General features: G+C 57.6%; 1 protein-coding gene across 1 annotated transcript; it reads left to right on the top strand.

Annotated features, from left to right (window-relative positions):
* Window positions 1-2,494: 2,494 nt before the first annotated feature.
* On the top strand, window positions 2,495-26,852 carry GON4L (gon-4 like). The gene is given in 20 exon segments (XM_089667391.1): window positions 2,495-2,586; window positions 3,211-3,430; window positions 3,522-3,608; window positions 3,706-3,808; window positions 3,811-3,867; window positions 5,983-6,127; window positions 6,218-6,368; window positions 7,333-7,449; window positions 8,647-9,999; window positions 12,317-12,560; window positions 12,655-12,836; window positions 14,110-14,307; window positions 15,545-15,688; window positions 15,784-15,927; window positions 17,385-17,495; window positions 17,742-17,855; window positions 17,933-17,987; window positions 18,121-18,571; window positions 18,890-18,992; window positions 25,966-26,852. Coding segments are annotated over 20 exon segments (4,212 nt in total). The 3' UTR covers window positions 26,107-26,852.
* Window positions 26,853-27,559: the final 707 nt, after the last annotated feature.

Genomic DNA, 27,559 nt, shown 5'->3' with positions numbered 1-27,559 from the left:
ACAGATAATGCCCCCCCCCAACCCAGCCCGATGCTGATTACAGATAATGCCCCCCCCCCAACCCAGCCCGATGCTGATTACAGATAATGCCCCCCCCCCAACCCAGCCCGATGCTGATTACAGATAATGCCCCCCCCAACCCAGCCCGATGCTGATTACAGATAATGCCCCCCCCCCCCAACCCAGCCCAATGCTGATTACAGATAAGACCCCCCCAACCCAGCCCAATGCTGATTACAGATAAGACCCCCCCAACCCAGCCCGATGCTGATTACAGATAATGCCCCCCAACCCAGCCCGATGCTGATTACAGATAATGCCCCCCCCCCCCAACCCAGCCCGATGCTGATTACTGATAATGCCCCCCCCCCCCAACCCAGCCCAATGCTGATTACAGATAAGACCCCCCCAACCCAGCCCGGTGCTGATTACAGATAAGACCCCCCAGCCCGGTGCTGATTACAGATAAGACCCCCCAGCCCGGTGCTGATTACAGATGAGACCCCCCCAGCCCGGTGCTGATTACAGATGAGACCCCCCCAGCCCGGTGCTGATTACAGATAAGACCCCCCCCAGCCCGGTGCTGATTACAGATAAGACCCCCCCCCCCAGCCCGGTGCGGACTTGCACAGCCCCCTGACCTGCTGGCCCCTCCTCTCTTCCAGATGAAGGTGATGATGATGATGATGATGACCCCGAGTACAACATTCTGGAGGATTGGGACGAGCCGGACACCGAGGATCTGCGCAACGATCGGGCCGTACGGATCACCAGTGAGTCCTCCGCTTGCAGCGTCAGGAATGAGACTTCACCTGGGGGTGTTTGTGTACCTGAAGAATCCGGATGGGGGGAGGGGAGTGCATCTGATATGGATGGGGGGGTCTGATGTGGAGGGAAGGGTGCTTGATATGTCTGATGGCGGTGGGGGGTGTCTGATGGGAGAGTGGGATATGGCTGGTGGGAGAGGGTGGGGGGGGGGGTGGGGAGAGGGTGGGGGGGGGGGTGTGCGGGAGAGGGTGGAGGTGGGGGGGGGTGCGGGATATGTCTAATGGGGGGGTAGATAATCTGGTGCGGAATATGTATGATGGGGGTGCGGGATATGTCTGATAAGGGGGGGAATGGCTGATCAGTGTTGGGGGGGGGGGGGGGTGATATATCTGATGGGGGGGGGGTGATATATCTAATGGGGGGGTAATATATCTGATGGGGGGGGTGATATTTTATGTGATGACTTTTTCTTTGTTATTTCCAGAGAAGGAAGTGAATGAGTTGATGGAGGAACTCTTTGAGACGGTGAGTGTGCTACGGGACTCGGGGGGTCTCGGGACTCTTTTCCGGGTCGGGGGGGGGTCTCGGGGCTCTTCTCCGGGTCGGGGGGGGGGTCTCGGGGCTCTTCTCCGGGTCGGGGGGGGGTCTCGGGGCTCTTCTCCGGGTCGGGGGGGGTCTCGGGGCTCTTCTCCGGGTCGGGGGGGGGTCTCGGGGCTCTTCTCCGGGTCGGGGGGGGGTCTCGGGGCTCTTCTCCGGGTCTCGGGGGGGTCCCGGGGCTCTTCTCCGGGTCTCGGGGGGTCCCGGGGGCTCTTCTCCGGGTCTCGGGGCTCTTTTCCGGGTCTCGGGGGTTCCGGGGCTCTTCTCCGGGTCTCGGGGGGTCCCGGGGCTCTTCAGGGGGGGCCCGGGGCTCTTCTCCGGGTCTCGGGGTGTCTCGGGGCTCCGGGGCTCTTCTCTGGGTCGGGAGGGGGTCTCGGGGCTCTTCTCCGGGTCGGGGGGGGGGTCTCGGGGCTCTTTTCCGGGTCGGGGGGGGGTCTCGGGGCTCTTCTCCGGGTCGGGGGGGGTCTCGGGGCTCTTCTCCGGGTCGGGGGGGGGGGGTCTCGGGGCTCTTCTCCGGGTCGGGGGGGGGGTCTCGGGCTCTTCTCCGGGTCGGGGGGGGGTCTCGGGGCTCTTCTCCGGGTCGGGGGGGGGGTCTCGGGGCTCTTCTCCGGGTCGGGGGGGGGTCTCGGGGCTCTTCTCCGGGTCGGGGGGGGGTCTCGGGGCTCTTCTCCGGGTCGGGGGGGGGTCTCGGGGCTCTTCTCCGGGTTGGGAGGGGGTCTCGGGGCTCTTCTCCGGGTCGGGGGGGGGGTCTCGGGCTCTTTTCCGGGTCGGGGGGGGTCTCGGGGCTCTTCTCCGGGTCTCGGGGGGTCCCGGGGCTTTTCTCCGGGTCTCGGGGGGTCTCGGGGCTCTTCTCCGGGTCTCGGGGGGTCCCGGGGCTCTTCTCCGGGTCTCGGGGGGTCTCGGGGCTCTTCTCCGGGTCTCGGGGGGTCTCGGGGCTCGGGGCTCTTCTCTGGGTCGGGGGATCTCGGGGCTCTTCTCCGGGTCGGGGGGGGGTCTCGGGGCTCTTCTCCGGGGGGGGGTCTCGGGCTCTTCTCCGGGTCGGGGGGGGGGTCTCGGGGCTCTTCTCCGGGTCGGGGGGTCTCGGGGCTCCTCTCCGTCTCACGGTTTGTCCTCCAGTTCCAGGATTGAGATGGGGCTCTCGCAGTTGGAAGACGAGGGGCCGGATGATGAGGACAGCAATTCTGAGCCCCTCCCAGATTTCAACACCCCACAAGCCATCAGGTAAGATCCGCCCCCTACCTCGGCCTGGTGACCCCGCCTCCTGACTATGGGGCAGGACAGCTACAGACCCCGCTGCACCTGTTTGGGATGGGAGGTAGAAGAACTCGGGGTGCTGGCCGGCCCCCCCTCACCTGAGTTGTGCTGATTGGGGGCCCCACTCAGCCCCTACAGATGTTCACAATGGGGATTTGGTTGCTTTAAAGATGTTGCCACTGCTCCAGTCTGTGGTCCCCAAGGACACCCCGTGTGGGCCCCTGCCACCCTCAGCGGCCCCCCACCCTCTACTTTGATATCCCCAGCCCCCTCCCACCCTCTGCGTCCCCTGCCCTCTGCGTCCCCTGCCCCCTCCCGCCCCCTGCGTCCCCTGCCCCCTCCCGCCCTCTGCGTCCCCTGCCCCCTCCCGCCCTCTGCGTCCCCTGCCCCCTCCCGCCCTCTGCGTCCCCTGCCCCTCCGCCCTCTGCGTCCCCTCTGCGTCCCCTGCCCCCTCCCGCCCTCTGCGTCCCCTGCCCCCTCCCGCCCTCTGCGTCCCTGCCCCCTCCCATCCCCTGCCCCCTCCCGCCCTCTGCGTTGCTACTCCTTTATGCCTGGTATCCCCCCCGGTCTCACCCCTCCCCCATTCTGCAGGTTCGAGGAGCCCCTGGCTAACCTCCTGACGGAGCAGCACCGCACGGTGAGGGCCCAGCTGGAGTATCTGCGAATGAGGAAATCCATAGTGAAGTCTGATGATGACAAATGTGCAGTGAGGGACCCCGACACACACAGGCCCGCCTCCGGCACCCAAAGCCCCCCAGTCCTGGCACTGGATGCAGTGCAGAGGAGGCGGCTGCAGCAGCAGATGCAACAGGTGAGCCCGCCCCCCGCCCCAACCTGTCCCCTCCCCCCACCCCGCCTTGTCCCGGTATGTCCGGCCCACTGACCCCTCCTATGTCTGGCAGCACGTCCAGCTCCTGACACAGCTCCATCTCCTGACCTTCCGGAACCCCGAGCTGAGCGACGAAGCCGAGACTGCGCAGATGTTCCTGGTAAGGGGCGGGCCTCCGCGTCTTCCTGTATTGTATGTGGGGGGCGGTAATCTCTGCAATGGGTGTATCAGCGTTGTTCTCTTTCCGCCCCCCTCAGGTGGAATTGTCCAGCTTTGCGGAGAGCTCCTCTCTGTCCCATCAGCCTGGATTCCAGAGTGCATTCCACCCGTGCAACCTGCAGGAGGCGCTACAGCTGATCCCATTGTAGATGGCCAAGTTCCAGAGGACCCCGAACCCCCCAAACCAGCCAGAAAGAACGGTAAGTGATCGTTATTGGCAGACCTCACCACGTACATACCTGGGTGGGTAATGGTGGAGCTCCTGCTGTTCCCACCGGGTGACTAGGACTTTGTGTGGTGGGTGGGGGAGGGAAATATCTCTCCGCTATCAGACAGCCTATTACCTGATCCTCCTATCACTCAGCGAGGACCAATGGGTGACCTCCTCCCCCTCTCCCTCCAATGGATGACCTCCACCCCCTCTCCCTCCAATGGATGACCTCCACCCCCCTCTCCCTCCAATGGGTGACCTCCACCCCCTCTCCCTCCAATGGGTGACCTCCACCCCCTCTCCCTCCAATGGGTGACCTCCACCCCCTCTCCCTCCAATGGGTGACCTCCTCCCCCTCTCCCTCCAATGGATGACCTCCTCCCCCTCTCCCTCCAATGGATGACCTCCTCCCCCTCTCCCTCCAATGGATGACCTCCTCCCCCTCTCCCTCCAATGGATGACCTCCTCCCCCTCTCCCTCCAATGGATGACCTCCTCCCCCTCTCCCTCCAATGGATGACCTCCACCCCCTCTCCCTCCAATGGATGACCTCCACCCCCTCTCCCTCCAATGGATGACCTCCACCCCCTCTCCCTCCAATGGATGACCTCCTCCCCCTCCAATGGGTCCTTCAGCTGGGCTTGTCTATGGGTGGTGACGTTTGTGAATTGGTGGTCCCCTCCCCCAGTCATGTGCTCTCTGATTTTATATACTATATTGCCCCAAGTATTGGGTCTCCAACCTTCCCCCACACATGACCTTTAATGCCCCCAGTCTTAGCCCGTAGGGTTCAATATTGAGTTGGCCCCGCCCTTTGCACACACATGACCTTTAATGGCCCCCAGTCTTAGCCCGTAGGGTTCAATATTGAGTTGGCCCCGCCCTTTCCCCACACACGACCTTTAATGGCCCCCCCAGTCTTAGTCCGTAGGGTTCAATATTGAGTTGGCCCCGCCCTTTGCACACACATGACCTGTAATGGTCCCCCAGTCTTAGTCCGTAGGGTTCAATATTGAGTTGGCCCCGCCCTTTCCACACACATGACCTTTAATGCCCCCCAGTCTTAGTCCGTAGGGTTCAATATTGAGTTGGCCCCGCCCTTTCCACACACATGACCTGTAATGCCCCCCTGTCTTAGTCCGTAGGGTTCAATATTGAGTTGGCCCCGCCCTTTCCTCTCACATGACCTTTAATGGCCCCCCAGTCTTAGTCCGTAGGGTTCAATATTGAGTTGGCCCCACCCTTTCCTCTCACATGACCTTTAATGGCCCCCCAGTCTTAGTCCGTAGGGTTCAATATTGAGTTGGCCCCACCCTTTCCACACACATGACCTTTAATGGCCCCCCAGTCTTAGTCCGTAGGTTCAATATTGAGTTGGCCCCGCCCTTTCCACGCACATGACCTTTAATGGCCCCCCAGTCTTAGTCCGTAGGGTTCAATATTGAGTTGGCCCCGCCCTTTCCACACACATGACCTTTAATGGCCCCCCAGTCTTAGTCCGTAGGGTTCAATATTGAGTTGGCCCCGCCCTTTGCCTCTTCTGGGAAGGCCGTCCACAAGGTTTAGGAGGGTGTCTATGGGAAGGTTGGACCATTCTTCCAGAAGCACATTTGTCAGGTCAGGCACTGATGTCGGGGGAGGAGGCACTGATGTCGGGGGAGGAGGCACTGATGTCGGGGGAGGAGGCACTGATGTCGGGGGAGGAGGCACTGATGTCGGGGGAGGAGGCACTGATGTCGGGGGAGGGGGCCTGGCTCGCAGTCTCCGCCCTAATTCATCCCAAAGGTGTTCTATGGGGTTGAGGTCAGGACTCTGTGCAGGACAGTCAAGTTCCTCCACCCCAAACTGGCTCCTCCATGTCTTTATGGACCTTGCTTTGTGCACTGGGGGGGCAGTCATGTTGGACCAGGAAGGGGCCATCCCCAAACTCCTCCCACAAAGTTGGGGGAATGAAATTGTCCAAATGTCGTCCCTTCACTGGAACTAGGGGGCCAAGCCCAACCCCTGAGGAACATTCTCACACCATAAGGGGGAGGTGGGGGGATTCCTGGCCAGGACTGTATGTATAGTTCGGTCTCCTCCATCATGTGATTCTCTCCCTGCAGGAGGAGACGTGTCGGATTTAGCCAAACACATGGCCTGGGTTATGGCTACGCGGCCTGTCTTCATGTATCCTGAGCTGCTGCCTCTGTGCTCCATGAGGGCCCGGGGCCCCAGGGACAGGGTCTTCTTCACCAAGGCTGAGGACGGGTAAGTCCCTGTTGTGGTTGGGCCCGTCACAGGTACCCCCCCCCCCCCCCATGGCACAGGCGGGTTCATGTCCTTGTCCTCTCCTGGCAGATTGCTGGCTCTCGGCCTGAAGCACTTCGAAGGAACCGAACTCTCCAAACAGCTGATCAGCAAATATCTGCTAACGGCCAAAACGGCTCAACAACTGACCGTGCGCATCAAGAACCTGACCATGAAGAAGTCCCCGGACAACGTCATCAAGGTGGGGGGAGGGGCACCGGTGGGGGGAGAGGGGGCACTGGTGGGGGGAGTCTATGGGGGGGAGGGGGGGGCACTGGTGGGGGGAGCAAATATCTGCTAACGGCCAAAACGGCTCAACAACTGACCGTGCGCATCAAGAACCTGACCATGAAGAAGTCCCCGGACAACGTCATCAAGGTGGGGGGAGGGGCACTGGTGGGGGGAGGGGGGGCACTGGTGGGGGGAGGGGGGGGGCACTGGTGGGGGGAGCAAATATCTGCTAACGGCCAAAACGGCTCAACAACTGACCGTGCGCATCAAGAACCTGACCATGAAGAAGTCCCCGGACAACGTCATCAAGGTGGGGGGAGGGGCACTGGTGGGGGGAGTCTATGGGGGGGCACTGGTGGGGGGAGTCTATGGAGATGGGGGACACACTGGTGGGGGGAGTCTATGGATGGCGATGTCGAGTGCAGAGACAATGGAGCAGGATTATAAATCTGGGGAGGAAGGGTCTGCATTGCCCAGTGGCCTTCCATCATCTCACCTCTGCGGAGCTCCCTTCCTCCTCGCTCACTTTTCCTGACCGCCGTGTTCTTCCTCCTCGCTCTTCCTGACTGCTGTGTTCCTTCTCACTCGCTCGCTCTTCCTGACCGCTGTGTTCTTTCTTGCTCGCTCGCTCTTCCTGACCGCTGTGTTCCTTCTCGTTCTTCCTCCTCGCTCTTCCTGACTGCTGTGTTCCTTCTCGCTCGCTCGCTCTTCCTGACCGCTGTGTTCCTTCTCGTTCTTCCTCCTCGCTCTTCCTGATCGCTGTGTTCCTTCTCGCTCGCTCTTCCTCGCTCTTCCTGACTGCTGTGTTCCTTCTCGCTCGCTCGCTCTTCCTCACTGTTTTCTTCCTCGCTCGCTCTTCCTCCTCGCTGTGTTCTTCCTCGCTCGCTCTTCCTCCTCGCTCTTCCTGACCGCTGTGTTCTTCCTCCTCCTGGCAGTATTACAAGAAGACCAAGATGGTTCCCCCACTGAGCAGATGCTGTGAGGATATCCCCCCTCAGGATGTGCGCCCCCCAGTGGAGAGGGAGAAACACAGACTGCCCTTCTGGATAAAGGTATTGTCATGCCGTGTGCTGTGTGGGGGAGATTTCTGGGGTCTTTCAGGAGGGGGGGGGGGGGTTCTCTGATTGGTCCGTATATGGGACATTGCTGAGGTCCTCCTTACATCAGGGCGGGTTGGAGGCTCTCTGATTGATCTGCACCTGTGTGGGAGATTTCCGGGGTCTTCACATCACCAGGGCGGGTTGGAGGCTCTCTGATTGGTCTGCACCTGTGTGGGAGATTTCCGGGGTCTTCACATCACCATGGCGGGTTGGAGGCTCTCTGATTGGTCTGTACTTGTGTGGGAGATTTCCGGGGTCTTCACATCAGGGTGGGTTGGAGGCTCTCTGATTGGTCTGTACTTCTGTGGGAGATTTCCGGGGTCTTCACATCATCAGGGCGGGTTGGAGGCTCTCTGATTGGTCTGCACCTGTGTGGGAGATTTCCGGGGTCTTCACATCAGGGCGGGTTGGAGGCTCTCTGATTGGTCTGCACCTGTGTGGGAGATTTCCGGGGTCTTCACATCATCAGGGCGGGTTGGAGGCTCTCTGATTGGTGCGTATCCAGAGCTATCCATCATGACATCATCATACGGGGTCAGTCATGGACAGGAGTGGTGCAGGCCCTCCCCTCCTGTACTATCCTGGGCCCGCCTCTTACAGCAGTTGGCTTTCTCTGCCATCAGTCGGTTCTGCTCTTCATCACGTGTGATCTTCATGGCTGCTCTTCATCACGTGTGATCTTCATGGCTGACACCCATCATGGAGTTACATGGAAGAACACATCCCGGACATTGCTTTAGATGAGCATCTGATGGTGCAATCTGCCAATCACTCTAATAGACTGTGATATAGCAGGAGAGGGGCATGCATGTCTAAAGGGATGCCGGGGTTGTGTTCTTTCACATAGTACTCCAGGCATGCATGTCTAAAGGGATGATGGGGTTGTGTTCTTTCACATAGTACTCCAGGCAAAGTGTGCCCGCCGGTCCCTCCCACCAATCTCCACCCTACTACAACATAAAGACCAGTAGGATGGCAGTGATGACATCACCGGGTCTGGAGGGATTTCCTGAAATCTGGTTGAATTGCATGTTGATGGGGTGGGGGGAGGGGCAGTATTCTATGTGTAAGATGATGTGTTTCCAGGCACTGCCACGTCTGTGGTTGGTTGTAGCTCATCCAGTCATCTTCATCCTCCTCTTCTCATAGGCCAGTCTGAGCAGCATTGAGGCCTACATGACGAACACAAAATCCGGAGACTCGGGGTACCCTCTGCTCCTCCCCCCCGCCGTGGCCATGACACTCAAGCCTCTTCCCAGACGTTTCTATCGTAGATTGTGGCGCCAGAAGAGGTCTGTCCTGAAGCCGCTCCTGATTCGTCCTCCTGCCAGCACCACCTGCACCCCAAAACTGCCGGCTAAACCCGTGGCCCCCCAGACTGTCCCCATCAGGATCATTAGCCAGGTGCCGCCCCTCATGCAGCCCGCCGTCCCCGTACAGGGAATTGTTAATCTCCAGCCGGTCGGGGTGCCGCTGGGCCGTAAGGGGCCCGAGATTTGTAATAGGAGGACGATGTGTACCGCCCCCTCGGCCATCCCCGTCCCTCAGACCAGGGTGATAATGCCCGCTACGTCCAACCCACGAATCAGGAAGTCCCTGCTGGGCGGGATTCCCAGGATCAAGACGGTTCCCCGTACGGCTGGCGTCAGGGGGGCCCCTCTGGTGCACTCGGCTCCCGTCCTCTTCGCGGTGCCCAATGGAGCCTTGAAGCTGGTAAGTCTGGGGCCACCATGCAGAGTCCTTCAACCAGTCAGTGCCGTCCTCCTGAACCCCGCCCATGTGCCTCTCAGCCAGGCTCTGATCCCGCCCCCCTACCACCAGATCCAGAAGACGGTGCCTATGGGGACTGACCTGGGGGGAGGGTGCAGCACGCCCAGACCGGAGATAAAGGAGGAAGAGGACGATGGAACGGTACACATGGACGAGGGCAGCCCGGAGTGTGCGGGGGAGGGGAGCCCAGATGGCGGGGGCTCAGACGGTGCAGGAGACCAATCACCATCAGAGGACAAACCTCCTCCTAAAGAATCGGAGCGCTCCTCTGATGACCTCACAGGTCATGTGACTGACAACGATGACAAGCCGGTGGATGTGCAGGGTAGTCCCAGTTGTGGGGGGGGCGCACCTTGTCCTGGGCAGATGTGTGCTGCAGGTGGGGGGCATCCTCCCCCTTGGGAGGGGCAGAATTCAGAGCTTTCTCAGGAGGAGACGCCCCCAAAACAGGAGGAGGAGGAGCCAGAGGATGGCAATGAGCCCCAAAAACAGGAGAGTGGAGGAGGGGCCACAGACTCCCCAAAGAACACATCACCCTCCACTGATGGGGACCTGAGCAGTCCCTCCGCTGCTCCCCCAGAAGCCTCCAGTCCTCCAGCTGGACAGGACCTGACCAATGACAAGGACCCTGCTGAGGAAGAGGAGGAGGAGGACTTCGATGACCTGACCCAGGATGAGGATGAGATGTCCTCTGCGTCTGAGGAGTCCGTCCTGTCCGTCCCTGAGCTGCAGGTGAGACTGATGCCGGGTCATAGGAAGGGGGGCGGTGTCCGGGGGCGGGTCATAGGAAGGGGGGGCGGTGTCCGGGGGCGGGTCATAGGAAGGGGGGAGGTGTCAGGTGCCGGGTCATAGGAGGGGGGCGGTGTCCGGTGCCGGGTCATAGGAGGGGGGGAGGTGTCCGGTGCCGGGTCATAGGAGGGGGGGCGGTGTCCGGTGCCGGGTCATAGGAGGGGGGGCGGTGTCCGGTGCCGGGTCATAGGAGGGGGGGCGGTGTCCGGTGCCGGGTCATAGGAGGGGGGGCGGTGTCCGGTGCCGGGTCATAGGAGGGGGGGCGGTGTCCGGTGCCGGGTCATAGGAGGGGGGGCGGTGTCCGGTGCCGGGTCATAGGAGGGGGGGCGGTGTCCGGTGCCGGGTCATAGGAGGGGGTGGCGGTGTCCGGTGCCGGGTCATAGGTAGGGGGGCGGTGTCCGGTGCCGGGTCATAGGAAGGGGAGGAGGTGTCCGGTGCCGGGTCATAGAGGGGGGGCGGTGTCCGGTGCCGGGTCATAGAAAGGGGGGGAGGTGTCCGGTGCCGGGTCATAGGAAGGGGGGCGGTGTCTGGGGGCGGGTCATAGGAAGGGAGGAGGTGTCGGGGGGCGGGTCATAGGAAGGGGGGAGGTGTCGGGGGGCGGGTCATAGGAAGGGGGGAGGTGTCGGGGGGCGGGTCATAGGAAGGGGGGAGGTGTCGGGTGCCGGGTCATAGGAAGGGGGGAGGTGTCGGGTGCCGGGTCATAGGAAGGGGGGAGGTGTCGGGTGCCGGGTCATAGGAAGGGGGGAGGTGTCGGGTGCCGGGTCATAGGAAGGGGGGAGGTGTCGGGTGCCGGGTCATAGGAAGGGGGGAGGTGTCCCTGGTGCAGGGTTATAGGAAGGGGGGAGGTGTTAGGTGCCGGGTCATAGGGGGGGGGGTGTCCCTGGTGCAGGGTTATAGGGTTAGGAGTGTCTGGTGCCGGGTCATGGGGGGGCGGCCCCAGTGCGGGGTCCAGTCCTAGGATGGGTGTCCCCGGTGCGTCAATTCAGAAAGTGAAACTCATATATTCTTGGGTTTGTTACACACACAGTGTGGGGTACTGGGGGGGGGGGGTGCGATGTGGTGTAGTGGCAGGGTGCGCATGGGGGGGGTGTACTGGTCCTCAGATGGTAATTGCGGGGGGGGTGTACTGGCGGGGGGTGTACAGGTCCTCAGGTGGTAATGGCGGGGGGGTGTACTGGCGGGGGGGGGGGGGTGTACAGGTCCTCAGGTGGTATTGGCGGGGGGTGTACAGGTCCTTAGGTGGTAATGGTGGAGGGGTGTACAGGTGGGGGGGGGGGTGTACGGGTCCTCGGGTAGTAATGGCGGGGGGGTGTACAGGTGGTAATGGCGGGGGGGTGTACAGGTCCTCAGGTGGTAATGGCGGGGGGTGTACAGGCGGGGGGGTGTACAGGTCCTCAGGTGGTAATGGCGGGGGGGTGTACAGGTCCTCAGGTGGTAATGGCGGGGGGGTGTACAGGTCCTCAGGTGGTAATGGTGGGGGGGTGTACTCGCGGGGGGATGTACAGGTGGGGGGGGTGTACGGGTCCTCTGGTAGTAATGGCGGAGGGGTAAACAGGCGGGGGGATGTACAGGCGGGGGGGGGTGTACAGGTGGGGGGGGTGTACGGGTCCTCTGGTAGTAATGGCGGGGGGGTAAACAGGCGGGGGGGTGTACAGGTGGGGGGGTGTACGGGTCCTCTGGTAGTAATGGCGGAGGGGTAAACAGGCGGGGGGATGTACAGGCGGGGGGGGGTGTACAGGTGGGGGGGGTGTACGGGTCCTCTGGTAGTAATGGCGGGGGGGTAAACAGGCGGGGGGGTGTACAGGTGGGGGGGTGTACGGGTCCTCTGGTCGTAATGGCGGGGGGGTAAACAGGCGGGGGGGTGTACAGGTGTGGGGGGGTGTACTCGCGGGGGGATGTACAGGCGGGGGGGTGTACAGGTCCTCAGGTGGTAATGGTGGGGGGGTGTACAGGTGGGGGGGGTGTACAGGTGGGGGGGTGTACGGGTCCTCTGGTAGTAATGGCGGGGGGGTGTACAGGCGGGGGGGTGTACAGGCGGGGGGGTGTACGGGTCCTCGGGTAGTAATGGCGGGGGGGTGTACGGGTCCTCTGGTAGTAATGGCGGGGGGGGGGGGTGTACAGGCGGGGGGGTGTACAGGTCCTCAGGTGGTAATGGTGGGGGGGTGTACTCGCGGGGGGATGTACAGGCGGGGGGGGGGGGTGTACAGGTGGGGGGGGGTGTACGGGTCCTCGGGTAGTCATGGCGGCTCCCTCTCCTCAGGAGACGATGGAGAAGCTGACGTGGTTGGCCTCGGAGAGGCGGCTGAGCCAGGAGGCAGACTCGGAGGAGAACTCGCAGGAGGAGAACACGGAGGAGGAGGAAGAGGAGGATGCTGCGGAGGTGACATTACACAAAGCAGAGGAGATGACAGATGAGGCTGGAGAGGAGGAGGGGGGGAAGCTGGACGCCTCTCACCTTCGGGTCCCGTCTCCGGCCCCTGTGGAGACCAATACCACCCCTGCTGGTGAGTTCTATACAGTGTCAGAGATTGGGGGAGGTGAATGTGGATTGGACAGGTTCTTACTGGGGAGGAGCTATAATGCCACCATGTTTTCCAGGAGAGAGGAGACGTACCGGCTCCAAGGGCCCCGGCTCCCATCGTGTCCGCAACAGAAGAGGGCGCACTCGGGCCAGCAAGGACGCCTCCAAACTGCTCCTCCTGTATGATGAGAAGATCCTCCTAAAAGACCCTCTGAGAGAGCAGAAGGACATGGCGTACGCCCGCTCCTACCTCAACAGGGTGAGACCCCCATTGTGAGAGGACCCATAACTAGTGAGACCCCGATTGTGAGAGGACCCACGTCTAGTGAGACCCCATACAAGACCCCGATTGTGAGAGGACCCACGGCTAGTGAGACCCCCATACAAGACCCCGATTGTGAGAGGACCCACGTCTAGTGAGACCCCCATACAAGACCCAGATTGTGAGAGGACCCACGGCTAGTGAGACCCCCATACAAGACCCCGATTGTGAGAGGACCCACGTCTAGTGAGACCCCATACAAGACCCCGATTGTGAGAGGACCCATAACTAGTGAGACCCCCATACAAGACCCTGATTGTGAGAGGACCCACGTCTAGTGAGACCCCCATACAAGACCCTGATTGTGAGAGGACCCATAACTAGTGAGACCCCCATACAAGACCCCGATTGTGAGAGGACCCACGTCTAGTGTGACCCCCATACAAGACCCCGATTGTGAGAGGACCCACGTCTAGTGAGACCCCCATACAAGACCCCGATTGTGAGAGGACCCACGTCTAGTGAGACCCCCATACAAGACCCCGATTGTGAGAGGACCCACGTCTAGTGAGACCCCCATACAAGACCCTGATTGTGAGAGAACCCATAACTAGTGAGACCCCCATACAAGACCCTGATTGTGAGAGGACCCATAACTAGTGAGACCCCCATACAAGACCCCGATTGTGAGAGGACCCACGTCTAGTGAGACCCCCATACAAGACCCAGATTGTGAGAGGACCCACGGCTAGTGAGACCCCCATACAAGACCCCGATTGTGAGAGGACCCACGTCTAGTGAGACCCCCATACAAGACCCCGATTGTGAGAGGACCCACGTCTAGTGAGACCCCCATACAAGACCCCGATTGTGAGAGGACCCACGTCTAGTGAGACCCCCATACAAGACCCCGATTGTGAGAGGACCCACGTCTAGTGAGACCCCCATACAAGACCCCGATTGTGAGAGGACCCACGTCTAGTGAGACCCCCATACAAGACCCCGATTGTGAGAGGACCCACGTCTAGTGAGACCCCCATACAAGACCCCGATTGTGAGAGGACCCACGTCTAGTGAGACCCCCATACAAGACCCCGATTGTGAGAGGACCCATAACTAGTGAGACCCCCATACAAGACCCCTGAGTGTGTGGAGACCCCTCTAATGTGCCCCATACTTTGGTTATAAGCCCCCAAGGAGACCCCCGATAAGTTGTGGACAGTGAGACCCCCATGTGTACGGTGTTGGGTGACGGGTTGTGTCCCCTCAGGTGCGGGAGGCTCTGCAGGCGGTCCCGGGGACATACGAACAGTTCCTGAACATCATCTATGAGTTTGAGACGAGCAGCGACAAGAGGACGGCCGTGCATCTCTATGAGGGTCTCCAGCACCTCCTCCAGGACTGGCCTCAGCTCCTCAAAGACTTCGCCGCCTTTCTGCTCCCGGAACAAGCGCTGGAGTGCGGCCTGGTGAGCTCACATGGCCTGCGTTGTGCCCCCGTGATGTCCCCACGGGGCGTGCCCCCGAAATGTCCCCACAGGGCGTGCCTCCGAGATGTCCCCACAGGGCGTGCCCCCGAGATGTCCCCACAGGGCGTACCCCCATGATGTCCCCACAGGGCGTGTCCCCACAGGGCGTGCCCCCGAGATGTCCCCCACAGGGCGTGCCCCCGAGATGTCCCCCACAGGGCGTGCCCCCGAGATGTCCCCCACAGGGCGTGCCCCCGAGATGTCCCCCACAGGGCGTGCCCCCGAGATGTCCCCCACAGGGCGTGCCCCCGAGATGTCCCCACAGGGCGTGCCCCCGAAATGTCCCCACAGGGCGTGCCCCCATGATGTCCCCACAGGGCGTGCCCCCGAGATGTCCCCACAGGGCGTGCCCCCGAGATGTCCCCACAGGGCGTGCCCCCGAGATGTCCCCACAGGGCGTGCCCCCGAGATGTCCCCCACAGGGCGTGCCCCCGAGATGTCCCCACAGGGCGTGCCCCCGAGATGTCCCCACAGGGCGTGCCCCCGAGATGTCCCCACAGGGCGTGCCCCCGAGATGTCCCCACAGGGCGTGCCCCCGAGATGTCCCCCACAGGGCGTGCCCCCGAGATGTCCCCCACAGGGCGTGCCCCCGAGATGTCCCCCACAGGGCGTGCCCCCGAGATGTCCCCCACAGGGCGTGCCCCCGAGATGTCCCCACAGGGCGTGCCCCCGAGATGTCCCCACAGGGCGTGCCCCCGAGATGTCCCCACAGGGCGTGCCCCCGAGATGTCCCCCACAGGGCGTGCCCCCGAGATGTCCCCCACAGGGCGTGCCCCCGAGATGTCCCCCACAGGGCGTGCCCCCGAGATGTCCCCCACAGGGCGTGCCCCCGAGATGTCCCCCACAGGGCGTGCCCCCGAGATGTCCCCCACAGGGCGTGCCCCCGAGATGTCCCCCACAGGGCGTGCCCCCATGATGTCCCCCACAGGGCGTGCCCCCATGATGTCCCCCACAGGGCGTGCCCCCATGATGTCCCCCACAGGGCGTGCCCCCATGATGTCCCCCACAGGGCGTGCCCCCGAGATGTCCCCCACAGGGCGTGCCCCCGAGATGTCCCCAGTGTACCGCCATATTGTCCCCCAAAAATGTGTGCCCAGCGTACCCCCGTACAGGTATTGGGGTCCTGTGGTAGGATGAGGACATGTTGGGGTGACGGGCGGCTCCGTGTTGTTTGCAGTTTGAGGAGCAGCAGGCGTTCGAGAAGAGTCGTCGTTTCCTCCGCCAATTGGAGATTTGCTTCAAGGAGAACCCCGCCCACCACCAGAAGATCATCCGAGTCCTGCAGAGCTGTGCGGAGTGCCCCCTGCAGGAGATCGCCAAGGTCAGTGCTGCCCCCGGGACACCCCTGTGTGCCCCCCCCCCGGTCATCTCTCACCCCCCCCCCCCCCCCATCACCTCTCTCCTGTCATCCTCCAGCTGAAGGCGCAGATGTGGCAGCTACTGAAGGGTCACCATCACCTGCAGGAGGAGTTTTCACTTTTCTTCGATCAGCTCCGACCTCCAGCCAGCCGCATGGAGGACTTCGAGGTGATGAACTGGACGGAGGAAAAGGAATACAAAGTAGGTGGAGCCTCATCTGGGTGACTATATAGTGGGAGGAGGGAGGTGACTGGATGATAGTGGGTGGGGTCTGTGATCCTAGTGGGTGGGGTCTGTGATCTTCGTGGGAGGAAGAAAGTGACAGGATAATAGTGGGAGGGGTCTGTGATCCTAGTGGGAGGGGTCTGTGATCCTAGTGGGAGGAAGAATGACGGGATCCTAGAGGGAGGGGGTCTGTGACCCTAGTGGGAGTAAGAAGGTGATGGGATAATAGTGGGAGGGGTCTGTGATCCTAGTGGGTGGGGTCTGTGATCCTAGTGGGAGGAAGAAAGGGACAGGATAATAGTGGGAGGGGTCTGTGATCCTAGTGGGAGGGGTCTGTGATCCTAGTGGGAGGAAGAATGTGACGGGATCCTAGAGGGAGGGGGTCTGTGACCCTAGTGGGAGTAAGAAGGCGATGGGATAATAGTGGGAGGGGTCTGTGATCCTAGTGGGAGGAGGAAGGTGATGGGATAATAGTGGGAGGGGTCTGTGATCCTAGTGGGAGGAGGAAGGTGATGGGATAATAGTGGGAGGGGTCTGTGATCCTAGTGGGGGAAGAATGTGACGGGATCCTAGTGGGAGGGGTCTGTGATCCTAGTGGGAGGAAGAATGTGATGGGATAATAGTGGGAGGGGTCTGTGATCCTAGTGGGAGGAGGAAGGTGATGGGATCCTAGTGGGAGGGGTCTGTGATCCTAGTGGGAGGAAGAATGTGATGGGATCCTAGTGGGAGGGGTCTGTGATCCTAGTGGGAGGAAGAATGTGACGGGATCCTAGTGGGAGGGGTCTGTGATCCTAGTGGGAGGAAGAATGTGACGGGATAATAGTGGGAGGGGTCTGTGATCGTAGTGGGAGTAAGAAGGCGATGGGATAATAGTGGGAGGGGTCTGTGATCCTAGTGGGAGGAGGAAGGTGATGGGATAATAGTGGGAGGGGTCTGTGATCCTAGTGGGAGGAGGAAGGTGATGGGATAATAGTGGGAGGGGTCTGTGATCCTAGTGGGAGGGGTCTGTGATCCTAGTGGGAGGAAGAATGTGACGGGATCCTAGTGGGAGGGGTCTGTGATCCTAGTGGGAGGAAGAATGTGACGGGATCCTAGTGGGAGGAAGAATGTGACAGGATAATAGTGGGAGGGGTCTGTGATCCTAGTGGGAGGAGGAAGGTGATGGGATAATAGTGGGAGGGGTCTGTGATCCTAGTGGGAGGAAGAATGTGACGGGATCCTAGTGGGAGGGGTCTGTGATCCTAGAGGGAGGGGTCTGTGACCCTAGTGGAAGGAAGAAGGTGACGGGATAATAGAGGGAGGGGTCTGTGATCCTAGAGGGAGGGGGTCTGTGACCCTAGTGGGAGGAAGAAGGTGACGGATAATAGTGGGAGGGGTCTGCGATCCTAGTGGGAGGAGTCTGGAAGGTTTCTAACGCAAGGTGTTTTCTGTAGTTCGATGGGTTTGAAGAAGTGACGTTACCGGAAGTGGACGAGGAGGAGGAGCCAAACAAAGCGCCTCCAACACAGAGGAACAAGAGGAGGAAGGAGGCCATCCAGGACAAGGTGGGGGCACCATGAGAGCTCTGTGGGGTCTGATTGCTGTAACCCTGACATCGGGGTCCCTCAGGGGGGGGGAGGGGGGTGGTTTGGGTTCAGTCTATAATTCAGATATCTGCGCCCCCTGGGGAAGGGGGTGGTGGGGGAAGGGCTTGGGGTCACTCACTATCCAGCCCAATGTCTGTGAGGGGAGGTCCCCTTCCGTTTGATATCTGGGGTCCCCCGGACTGATTTGGGGTAGTGTCATTGCAGGATGTGGATTGGCCGGAAGGCGGGAAGGATTGTCCGTGTTCCTGCCATGACGGAGGAGCGGAGCAGAGGCTGAAGCGTTGTAAGAGGCGGTTGTGCAGTCACTGTAGCAGTAAGGTGGGTGATTGTGATGCATTGTGGGGGTCTGTGTCTGTCGGTCTGTCCATGTGTGACGTCTGTCGTCCTGTGCTCAGGCCTGCGAGAACCGCGCCCAGAGGCCGGCAGACGCGTTTCGTCAGAACTCGGCGGGTAAGCGAAGTCATCGTTCTCCCCACCCCCGATACCTGGTGCTCCGCCCCCTCCCCCGATACCTGGTGCTCCGCCCCCTCCCCCGATACCTGGTGCTCCGCCCTTTCCCCTTACGCCATCTGTTTTGGTCCAGGTGACGGCAGGTCTCTGCTGAAGAGCTCCGCAGAGGAGAGGACGAGCGCTGGGACCGCCCACAGATCCCGCTCCACCCTGCATGGGCGTGGCATCACCGAAAACCCCAGCAAACCCAGGACTCAGCCGAAGGAGAATGGGCGCTCCACCCTGCGAGGAGCACGGAGACCTCACGCCTCCAAGGATTCGGCTCCAGCATTGACTGAAAAAGAAAGCGAGTGCTCCCCGCGGTCCCATTCCGACCCCTGCACCCCAAATAGTGTGGAAAACCCCGGGACTCCAGCAGAGGGCGCCACTCGCTGCCACACACCAACCGCCTCTCTCTGTGAGCCCAACCTCCCCGCTGAGAACTCCGCCCTCCAGCCCGCCGATCGGGAGGAGCAGACGCTCACAGTGTGCGCCAAGAATATCCGCCTCAGCTCCAGCGGAGAGAAGGTCATTGTGTGGACCAGGTGGGTGTCAGACGCTGCATCAGGTGACCATCACAGAAGTGGCTTTCTGATTGGCTGACAGTGATGTGTCCTTTTTAGGTGAGCTGCAGTAACCCATAGCAACCAGCCGCGGCTGTTCTGGCTGAAATCTGGTTGCTGTGTGGTCCTGCATTACGTAACCATAGTGATTGGCTCCGGTCATTGTCCCCGTTCCCTGATGTCCCCGTTCCCCTGATGTCCCCGTTCCCCTGATGTCCCCGTTCCCCTGATGTCCCCGTTCCCCTGATGTCCCCGTTCCCCTGATGTCCCCGTTCCCCTGATGTCCTCGTGTCTCTGCAGGGAAGCTGATCGGGTCATCCTCACCATGTGCCAGGAGCGAGGAGCGCATGAACAGACGTTCACCGCCATCTCGGAGCAACTCGGCAACAAGAGTCCTTCTGAGGTGAGACACCGGCCACTCCGTGCCATCAGATGTGGACCATGACTACCGGTCTGTTATCCTCATCCACTCTGCCTCATCCTCATCCACTCTGCCTCCTCCTCATACATGTCTTCCAACCCGGCACAGGTTAGCAGATCACTAGAGACGGGGCTCATCACCTCAGTACTCATCGTAGGATGGTTTTAGGGGATCTACTCCAAAATGTTCCCAAACCAAATGGGGGCATCCGCTCTATCTTAGGTCTTCATTTGGGTTCAGAAATTCCGTATGGAATCCACCGGATCTGTCACATCCCCTCATAGGGAGACTTCCTGACCTCTGTGGACATCAAGGATACATACGTGTATCTCCCCATCTTCCAGCACATCACTCGTTCCTTTCCTGGGGTCTCCAGTGCTTCTAGTTTGTGGTCCTCCATTCCGCCAGCTTCTGCACCTCGAGTGTTTGCCAGAGGGTGGGCCCCTGTGCTGTCCTTGCTGGGCCCCTAGGACATTCCCATTGTGGGATATCTGGAGGACCTTCTGTTGAGGGAGAGTTGAGACAACATAGCCCCGACCATCTAGACCAAAGTCTCCCAACCTTTTCTCAGTCACGGCACCCTAGAGCATTCCACACTATCTTGAGGCACCCCAATCTGACGTGTACGGAACTAACGCAGCCAAATCCCCACCTGTAGGACCCCCAACGTTCGACCTGACTACAAAGCGAATTCACCTCGGCACGCTGGTACTGACTGGTATTCCAGTGTTCCTCTTCTCCCTCACTGACGTGACCCCAGTGCTGATGGAGGGGGCGGGAGAGGCCCAATCAAGGATGCAGGTGCCTAATGTCTTCCTTATCAACCAGTTACATCATCGGTTGCTAGGATGCCGGCAGGTGGCCCTCACAGTGCTCAAGGTTGTAGTGCTGCACAATAAAAAAAAAAAAAAAAACCTGCTGTTTGTGCAACAAAAAGACAGTCTTGGTCCTCTTGCTGGCTTATTGGCAATTTGGGGCAGTTTTTAGGCATTTTGCCAAGGCACCCCTAGAGAATGCAGAAGGCACCCCGGTTGGAAAAGACTGATCTAGACTTCACAAAGGTTCGTCCTCCACTTATAGAAATCGGTGTTGGAACGGACGCATCACCTGGAATATCTGGGTCTCATTCTAGTCCGTTTTTCTTCCCCAGAAGAAAGCTTTAATTCCATAGCTCCATGTTGGTTCCAAACGCTCTCCACAGCTTCCTCTGTGTGGAAAATGTCTGCATGGAATTCACCAGGTCAGACACAGCTTCGTTCCATCCAGGAGACCACATGACCTCTGTGGCCATCAGGAATTGTCTACTTGTTTGTCTTCCTCCCGCTGCCTGCATATTGCATTGATCCTGCTAACTTACCAATTTGTTGCCTCCTCCATTTGGCCTGTCCTCTGCACCTTGGGTCTTTACAAAGGTTCTAGGGAACCATTGACTCTCAGCCAATGGACTGTGCAGACCCAACAGAGATCTGGGTGGATCCTAAATATCTAGTCGGAGAACCATCTCATCTGGGCTCGATCCTAGATCCAGCCCTGTCCAAGGTTTTCCCTCCCCTGGAAGAACTCCAGACGCTCTACTTTCATGTTTGGATTCGACAGTCTAGAAGCCAGCTAACCATCCACTTTTACATGAAGGTCTTGGGTCTAATGGTGCTCTCCTTCAAAGCATTTCCATATGCCCAACTCCACCGTGGCAACTCAACATTCCAGCGGTGTGGGACGAGGGCGCAGCCTCTGGTTTATCCTGTACAACAGACCACCCTGGCATGGTGGGTCAGAAGTTCAGCACTGGAATTGGGAAAATCTTTCCTCTCAATGGTCTGGATAGTTTTCATGATGGATGCCAGCCTGCCAGGTTCCTAGATACCCTCTTGATAGAAGGGTTCATTAGATGAAGATTTTCATTAATCTTCTCAGAGCAGTTCGGTTTTTTTTCAGTGCTGGACCTTTCGCCTGGGAGGTCATCTGACCAGGATTCCATCAGACAACACCACGGCAATGGGTTACACCAACCACCAGGGAGGAACTGGAAGTCTTGCGGCTGAAGGAGAAGCAAATCTGACTCTGGTTTGGGAAAATGTACCGTTCCAGTCTTGCCTGCTTTGCCCAGATGTTGAAAATTGAATGGCGGACTTCCTTAGTTGCCAATGGCTGGATTCCAGAGAATGGCCTCTTCACTCCTGAGGTGTCTGAAGAACTCAGAAACATGTGGGACCTCCTGGCTTCCTGGTTCCACAAGATCAACATCAGGTTTGTCTCCAGGTTTAAGGATCCTCTGGATTTCAGAGTCACCAGAGAATCCACTCTGAAGGCCATTCAGTCTGATATCCACCTTTCCTCTCTGAAACTCCTTCCACGTGTGCTCTGCAGGTTCAAGATGGTGACTCTTGTTGCACCAGACTGACCTAGAAGAACGTGGCATTCTGTCCTCGTCAGACTACTGACAGACTCTCCCTGGGACCTCCGAGAATGTTGGGATCTTCTTTCCCAAGGACTGATTTACCACCCTGCTTCTTAGTCGCTGGTTGTAGCGGCCTGGCTGTTGAAGGCCAGAATCCTGAGGATCAGGGGCCTGTCGAATCTGGTTATCCCTATGCTCCAAAAAGCTGGGAAATCCTCTTTTCACAAAGTCTACCATTGTGCCTGAAAAGCAGATTTGTCTTGGTGGGATATATGGACATTTCTCCCTATGAAGTTCTCCATGGGTTGAATCCTCTTCTCCAATCTGGAACACTTCATGTTTGGTACCAAAAAAGGTCAAACATTGGCTGTAGCGACTTCTTCAGAAACTGTCTCCCTCCCAGGTGAAGGCCTTCTTACCGAGTGTCACTAACATCATCATTCCTGTATGTCCTGGTGACTCGGGGATCTCGGCCTGGTTCTGTATTTCTTCAGAAATCAAGATTTCCCCCAAAAATTGGAAATTGCAAAATTCCTTTGAACCCAATATCACTCTCTGTCCACCATGTCCACCATTACTCACAAGGTTGCCTTCCCATCGCCGTAACACATAAAGAACCCTGTCTTGTGCTACACAAAGATGAGGCTGTTTGGAGGCCCAAGACCTCTTCTTGTCACCTTAACCAGGACCTTGTTCTACCATCTCTGTCTGGTTCCTAATTATCCTGAGGAAATTCTTTCCACTGGCTGGTAGAGTTCATCTCCTCGATTGTCATTTCTGAAGGTTCCTACAAGACAACCGTCTGGATCTGACAACTCGTTATTCAGTCACATGACCTCACAGGGCAGGTTCTTCTGCTCCACCACCTCAGTCAGAACTTCCTGGGCTTTTCAGCTTCCAGGGTCTGTTTTCTGGAGACGTGAGGCTGCTGCCTGGTCTGCTCTTCATTGAGGTCTACCAGGTGGACATTCAGGTGTCGGGTAATGGCGGCTTCAGTTGTAATGTTCTGTAGGGCCCCCTCTGTGAATCTGTTGGGCAGGTTAGCTGTGTTGCCCACACCCTCAGTAGGACTGCTTATGTCCTGATGTCCCAGAATTCTTCATCTCGTGTGTAGCAATCATGCGCACAGATATGGACGTGGACAACCATGTTGCTAAAGATCCTCCATCTTGTGATATTCTCACTCCAAATCAGTCCCCCCCCCCCCCCCTCACTTTTTGTTGTATGGCATGTGGTCTGGTGTGGCTGAGTTCAGGAGTGCATCGGGCACAGCTGGATACACATCCTGGTTGTAAACCCAATTAGCTGATTCCAGGGTGTCTGTTAGACTCTTGCTCTGAGCTGATCGTAAAGCTATAAACCCGTCAGTCACTGGACATGAAAGCATTCCAGAGTGGCAGTAAAACCTACATCCCACATGAAACCACTTTGTCATACAATTTCATAACGCCCGGCAGGAAGAAGGTACAATAAAACCAAGCATACATTCGGAGAGGTCAGTTTAATACGAGTCACCTGATACCTTACACCCCTAGATTACGTCTACCTGAGAGCAGAAAGCGATATCTCCTTACCCGTCACAGGCAGATATGTCATATGTCATGTCTGGACGTTCAGCAGATGATTCTGCATAATATCCTGCTAGTGGATAGGATGCTACATGTACCTAGGAATGGTTATTGACCCTGGTATAAACTGGGAGGGATTTTGGTTCTAGCTTGGGTCTCCGCCTAAAACCCCTCCCCAAATGAGGCGATTGGCCCTTGGCTTCAGAGACACCCCCTGCTGGGAGTGTCAGGCCTGAGAGAGGCAAGATGAGGAGATTCTCCCGTTTAACATCGGAACCAACTTTGGGAGAATCGGCACCCTTCTGTTCAGGGCACTCGAATCTGCCTAACCCAAGGCTGACGGCAAGTATTTACCTCCCTAAACTTCCTTCTGTTACCTCTCTGCTGTGTTATCGCTCTTTGTATTTATATACAGTTGTGTTCAAAATAATATCCGTGTGATGATAAAAGTGACTAAAGCTGCAAATCCTTCTAATCCTTTTATTTCCATCCACACAAATGCATTGGGAACACGACACATTCTATTCCAAATCACAACATGAAGGAAAATACATCAAATTTGTGTTGTTCCTCTAAAAAAATGGAAGAAAAGTGAATATTAGACGGTTCAATAAAATGGCCGTGTTTGTATTCTTCTTTACAAACTCCAACATTCACTATATAAACTGAGAAATGTTTGAAGATTTTGCTTTCCTTTGAATGACTTCATGAATATTTGGTTGTAGTCGCACTGTTTCTGAGAACTGCTGTACATCTGTGTTGCATGGAGTCCCCCAACTTCTGGCCCCTGTGATCAGGTATTCCAGCCCAGGATGATTGGACCACATTCCACACTTCTTCTCTATTTCTTGGTTTGGCCTCAGAAACGGCATTTTTGATGTCACCCCACAAGTTTTCTATTGGATGAAGATCCGGGGATTGGGCTGGCCACTCCATAACGTCCATCTTGTTGGTCTGGAACCAAGATGTTGCACGTTTACTGGTGTGTTTGGGGTCGTTGTCTTGTTGGAACCCCCATTTCAAGGGCATTTCCTCTTCAGCATAAGGCAGCATGACCTCTTCAAGTATTCTGATGGATTCAAACTGATCCATGATCCCTGGTATGCGATAAATAGGCCCAACACCATAGTATGAGGAACATCCCCATATCATGATGCTTGCACCACCATGCTTCACGGTCTTCACAGTGTACTGTGGCTTGAATTCACTGTTTGGGGGCCGTCTGACAAACTGTCTCCGCCCACTAGACCCAAAAAGAACAATCTTACTTCCATCAGCCCACAAAATGTTGGGCCATTTCTCTTTAGGCCGGTCAATGTGCTCTTTGGCAGATTGTAACCTCTTCAGCACACGTCTTTTTCCCAACAGTGGGACTTTGCGGGGACTTCTTGCAGATAGCTTGGCTTCACATCGGCGTCTTCTAATTGTAACAGTCCTCACAGGGAACGTCACACCTTCTTTCATCTTCCTGGAGCTGATTGTTGGCTGAGTCCTCACAGGGAACGTCACACCTTCTTTCATCTTCCTGGAGCTGATTGTTGGCTGAGTCCTCACAGGGAACGTCACACCTTCTTTCATCTTCCTGGAGCTGATTGTTGGCTGAGTCCTCACAGGGAACGTCACACCTTCTTTCATCTTCCTGGAGCTGATTGTTGGCTGAGTCTGCGCCATTTTGGCTATTCTTCTATCCATTCCAATGGTAGTTTTTCGCTTTCTTCCACGTCTTTCAGGTTTTGGTTGCCATTTTAAAGCATTTGCCATCATTTTAGCTGAGCAGCCGATCATTTTCTGCACTTCTTTATATGTTTTCCTCTCTCCAATCAACTTTTTAATCAAGGTACGCTGTTCTTCTGAACAATGTCTGGAACGACCCATTTTCCTCAGAATTTCAGAGAGAAATGCACTGTAACCAGCATGTCCAACATTTGCTGCCTTCCTTCCTTAAATAAGGGCAATCATTGCCACCTGTTTATCAAAGAATAAATGACGTCACTAATAGAACTCCACACGGCTATTATTCTGAACACGCCCCTTTCAATGAGTGATTCAATGACACAGAATCAGCAGCATGCATGTCATGACGGTCGGGTCTGTTGGATTTCTATGACTCTACTACACCGGCTAGGAAATTATTTGCCATGTAGAGATATCATTTCCACCAAAAACAGCGATTGATCCGGTTAGTGATGTCTGACGGCTAGTATTTTCAACACAACCGTATATATTGGCTACATCTTTTCTGTAAATATTTTTATTGCGCCCTTTTGACCTTTTTAGTAATAAATCCTATTTTCTGAAAAGTGTTGAACTGTTTCTAAAGCTCTTTAATGTAAACTAAGAACTGTCGCTGAAGAGCGCTACTGTGTGTTTTAAACTTCAGTATATCTCTGCCTGTGGTGACCGTGTTATACAGACGATTATCTAACCATCCTAGTGTTATTGCCGACTTTCCTCTTTCTCTGTACAATAGGAGGTGGTGGCAGTGTGAAGGGTTAATTGCGTAATTAACCTGACCCAGTAACAATCGCTCCCAGGCTGCGGGTACATCGATTTGTGGTCCATTAGCTGGAAAATCATTGTGCTGGGTGCAGCTGGGCGTGGCATTGTTGCGCACATGACAGCACAGTTTCAGATTGGCTAGTCCTTTGGTCACGAGTTTGGTGGGAAGGGCTGGGGTCTGACGCCACGCCCATCACACCGTGTGTGTCCTTCTTAACGTGCAATAAAGAACGAAGGATTTTTTTCTTGGTGGACGTCTTCTCTGTTCTCATGGTCCACTCTTACTATTGCATGCTGGGAGTGGGAGGGATTATGTTGGGGTCGTCTGTACAGATTTGTGTCCAATCTCCAGCGGTGGCAGCATGACCCAATGTACCTGGATTATATCCGGTGTCTCCTATTGGGCGCCAAGGAAAAACATTTCACGGTAAGTCAAACACCCGACATCTTCCTGGTCTGAAGGTGACCGTAAATCTTCTTCCTCCCTCAGGTGGCTCAGCGATTCCGGGAACTCGTCAGTCTCTTCCAGACGGGCTGCGTCACCAGTTCAGATGAGGAGGAGGAAGAGGAGGACCCCGCAGTGATGGAGAACATGTCTGACCCAGAAGCTGCCCAATCTGAAGATGATTAGGACATGGACACGCCTACTCTGGGGAGGGTCAGTGGGGTGTGGACGTGCCTACTCTGGGGAGGGTCAGTGGGGTGTGGACGTGCCCACTCTGGGGAGGGTCAGTGGGGTGTGGACGTGCCCACTCTGGGGAGGGTGACAATGTGGACATGCCCGTTCTGGAGGTGTGGTAGTGTGGACACGCCCACTTGGGGGGTCCGTAGGGTGTGGACACGCCCACTTGGGGGGTCCGTAGGGTGTGGACACGCCCACTTGGGGGGTCCGTAGGGTGTGGACACGCCCACTTGGGGGGTCCGTAGGGTGTGGACACGCCCACTTGGGGGGTCTGTAGGGTGTGGACACGCCCACTCTGGGGAGGGTCCGTAGGGTGTGGACACGCCCACTCTGGGGAGGGTCCGTAGGGTGTGGACACACCCACCTGGGAGGTTCAGTAGTGTGGACACGCCCACTGTGGGGAGGGTGACAATGTGGACACGCCCGTTCTGGAGGTGTGGTAGTGTGGACACGCCCACTTGGGGGGGTCCGTAGGGTGTGGACACGCCCACTCTGGGGAGGGTCCGTAGGGTGTGGACACGCCCACTCTGGGGAGGGTCCGTAGGGTGTGGACACGCCCACTCTGGGGAGGGTCCGTAGGGTGTGGACACGCCCACTGTGGGGAGGGTGACAACGTGGACACAGGATATTTTGTACAGATTGTTTTTAGGATGTATATTATTATTTGTGACATTAAATTGTCGGTTTCTTGGTGATCGAATTGTTGGATTCGGTTTTGTTCTTTTCCTGTGTTGGGTGACTCTTCTTTGCCGGATGTGCAGGAGTTGTCACCGGCGGCTGATGTCCATCTTGGTGACATCATCACAGTGCGCAGGGCGGCCATCACTACAACCGAAGAACAGAATTGTGTCAAATACTGAAGGCTCTAACAGAGGCCATAGTTCAGGAAGATGGGAACCTTGGGGCCCCCAGAGAGACCATCGATCAGGAAGATGGGTACTTTGGGGCCCCCAGAGAGGCCGTAGATCAGGAAGATGGGAACCTTGAATGCCCCAGAGAGGCCGTAGATCAGGAAGATGGGAACCTTGGGGCCCCCAGAGAGACCATCGATCAGGAAGATGGGAACCTTGGGGCCCCCAGAGAGACCATCGATCAGGAAGATGGGAACTTTGGGGCCCCCAGAGAGACCGTAGATCAGGAAGATGGGAACCTTGGGGCCCCCAGAGAGGCCGTAGATCAGGAAGAAGGGAACCTTGGGGCCCCTAGAAAGGACCTAGGGTGAGGTGAGTATAACATCTTTTTCGGTGTGTTGGTTTAGGAAACTGAGAACTGTGTGTGTTGCCCTGTAACCTCCTCTGTGGGATCCCGAAGCTGTCTGGTGGAAGAAACTAGCGAAGAGCCTGAGCTGCTGCATCTCCACCATCAGTACAGGTCCCCCTCCGAATGTGTTGTCCCGGGCCCC

This window comes from Staurois parvus, unplaced genomic scaffold, assembly GCF_062004578.1.
Source record: "Staurois parvus isolate SC_StPar_1 unplaced genomic scaffold, SC_StPar_1.0 ptg003238l, whole genome shotgun sequence".
NCBI classification, from domain to species: Eukaryota; Metazoa; Chordata; class Amphibia; order Anura; family Ranidae; genus Staurois; species Staurois parvus.
Note: the sequence above shows the minus strand (reverse complement) of the source record. Positions and strands in the feature narration are given on the sequence as shown.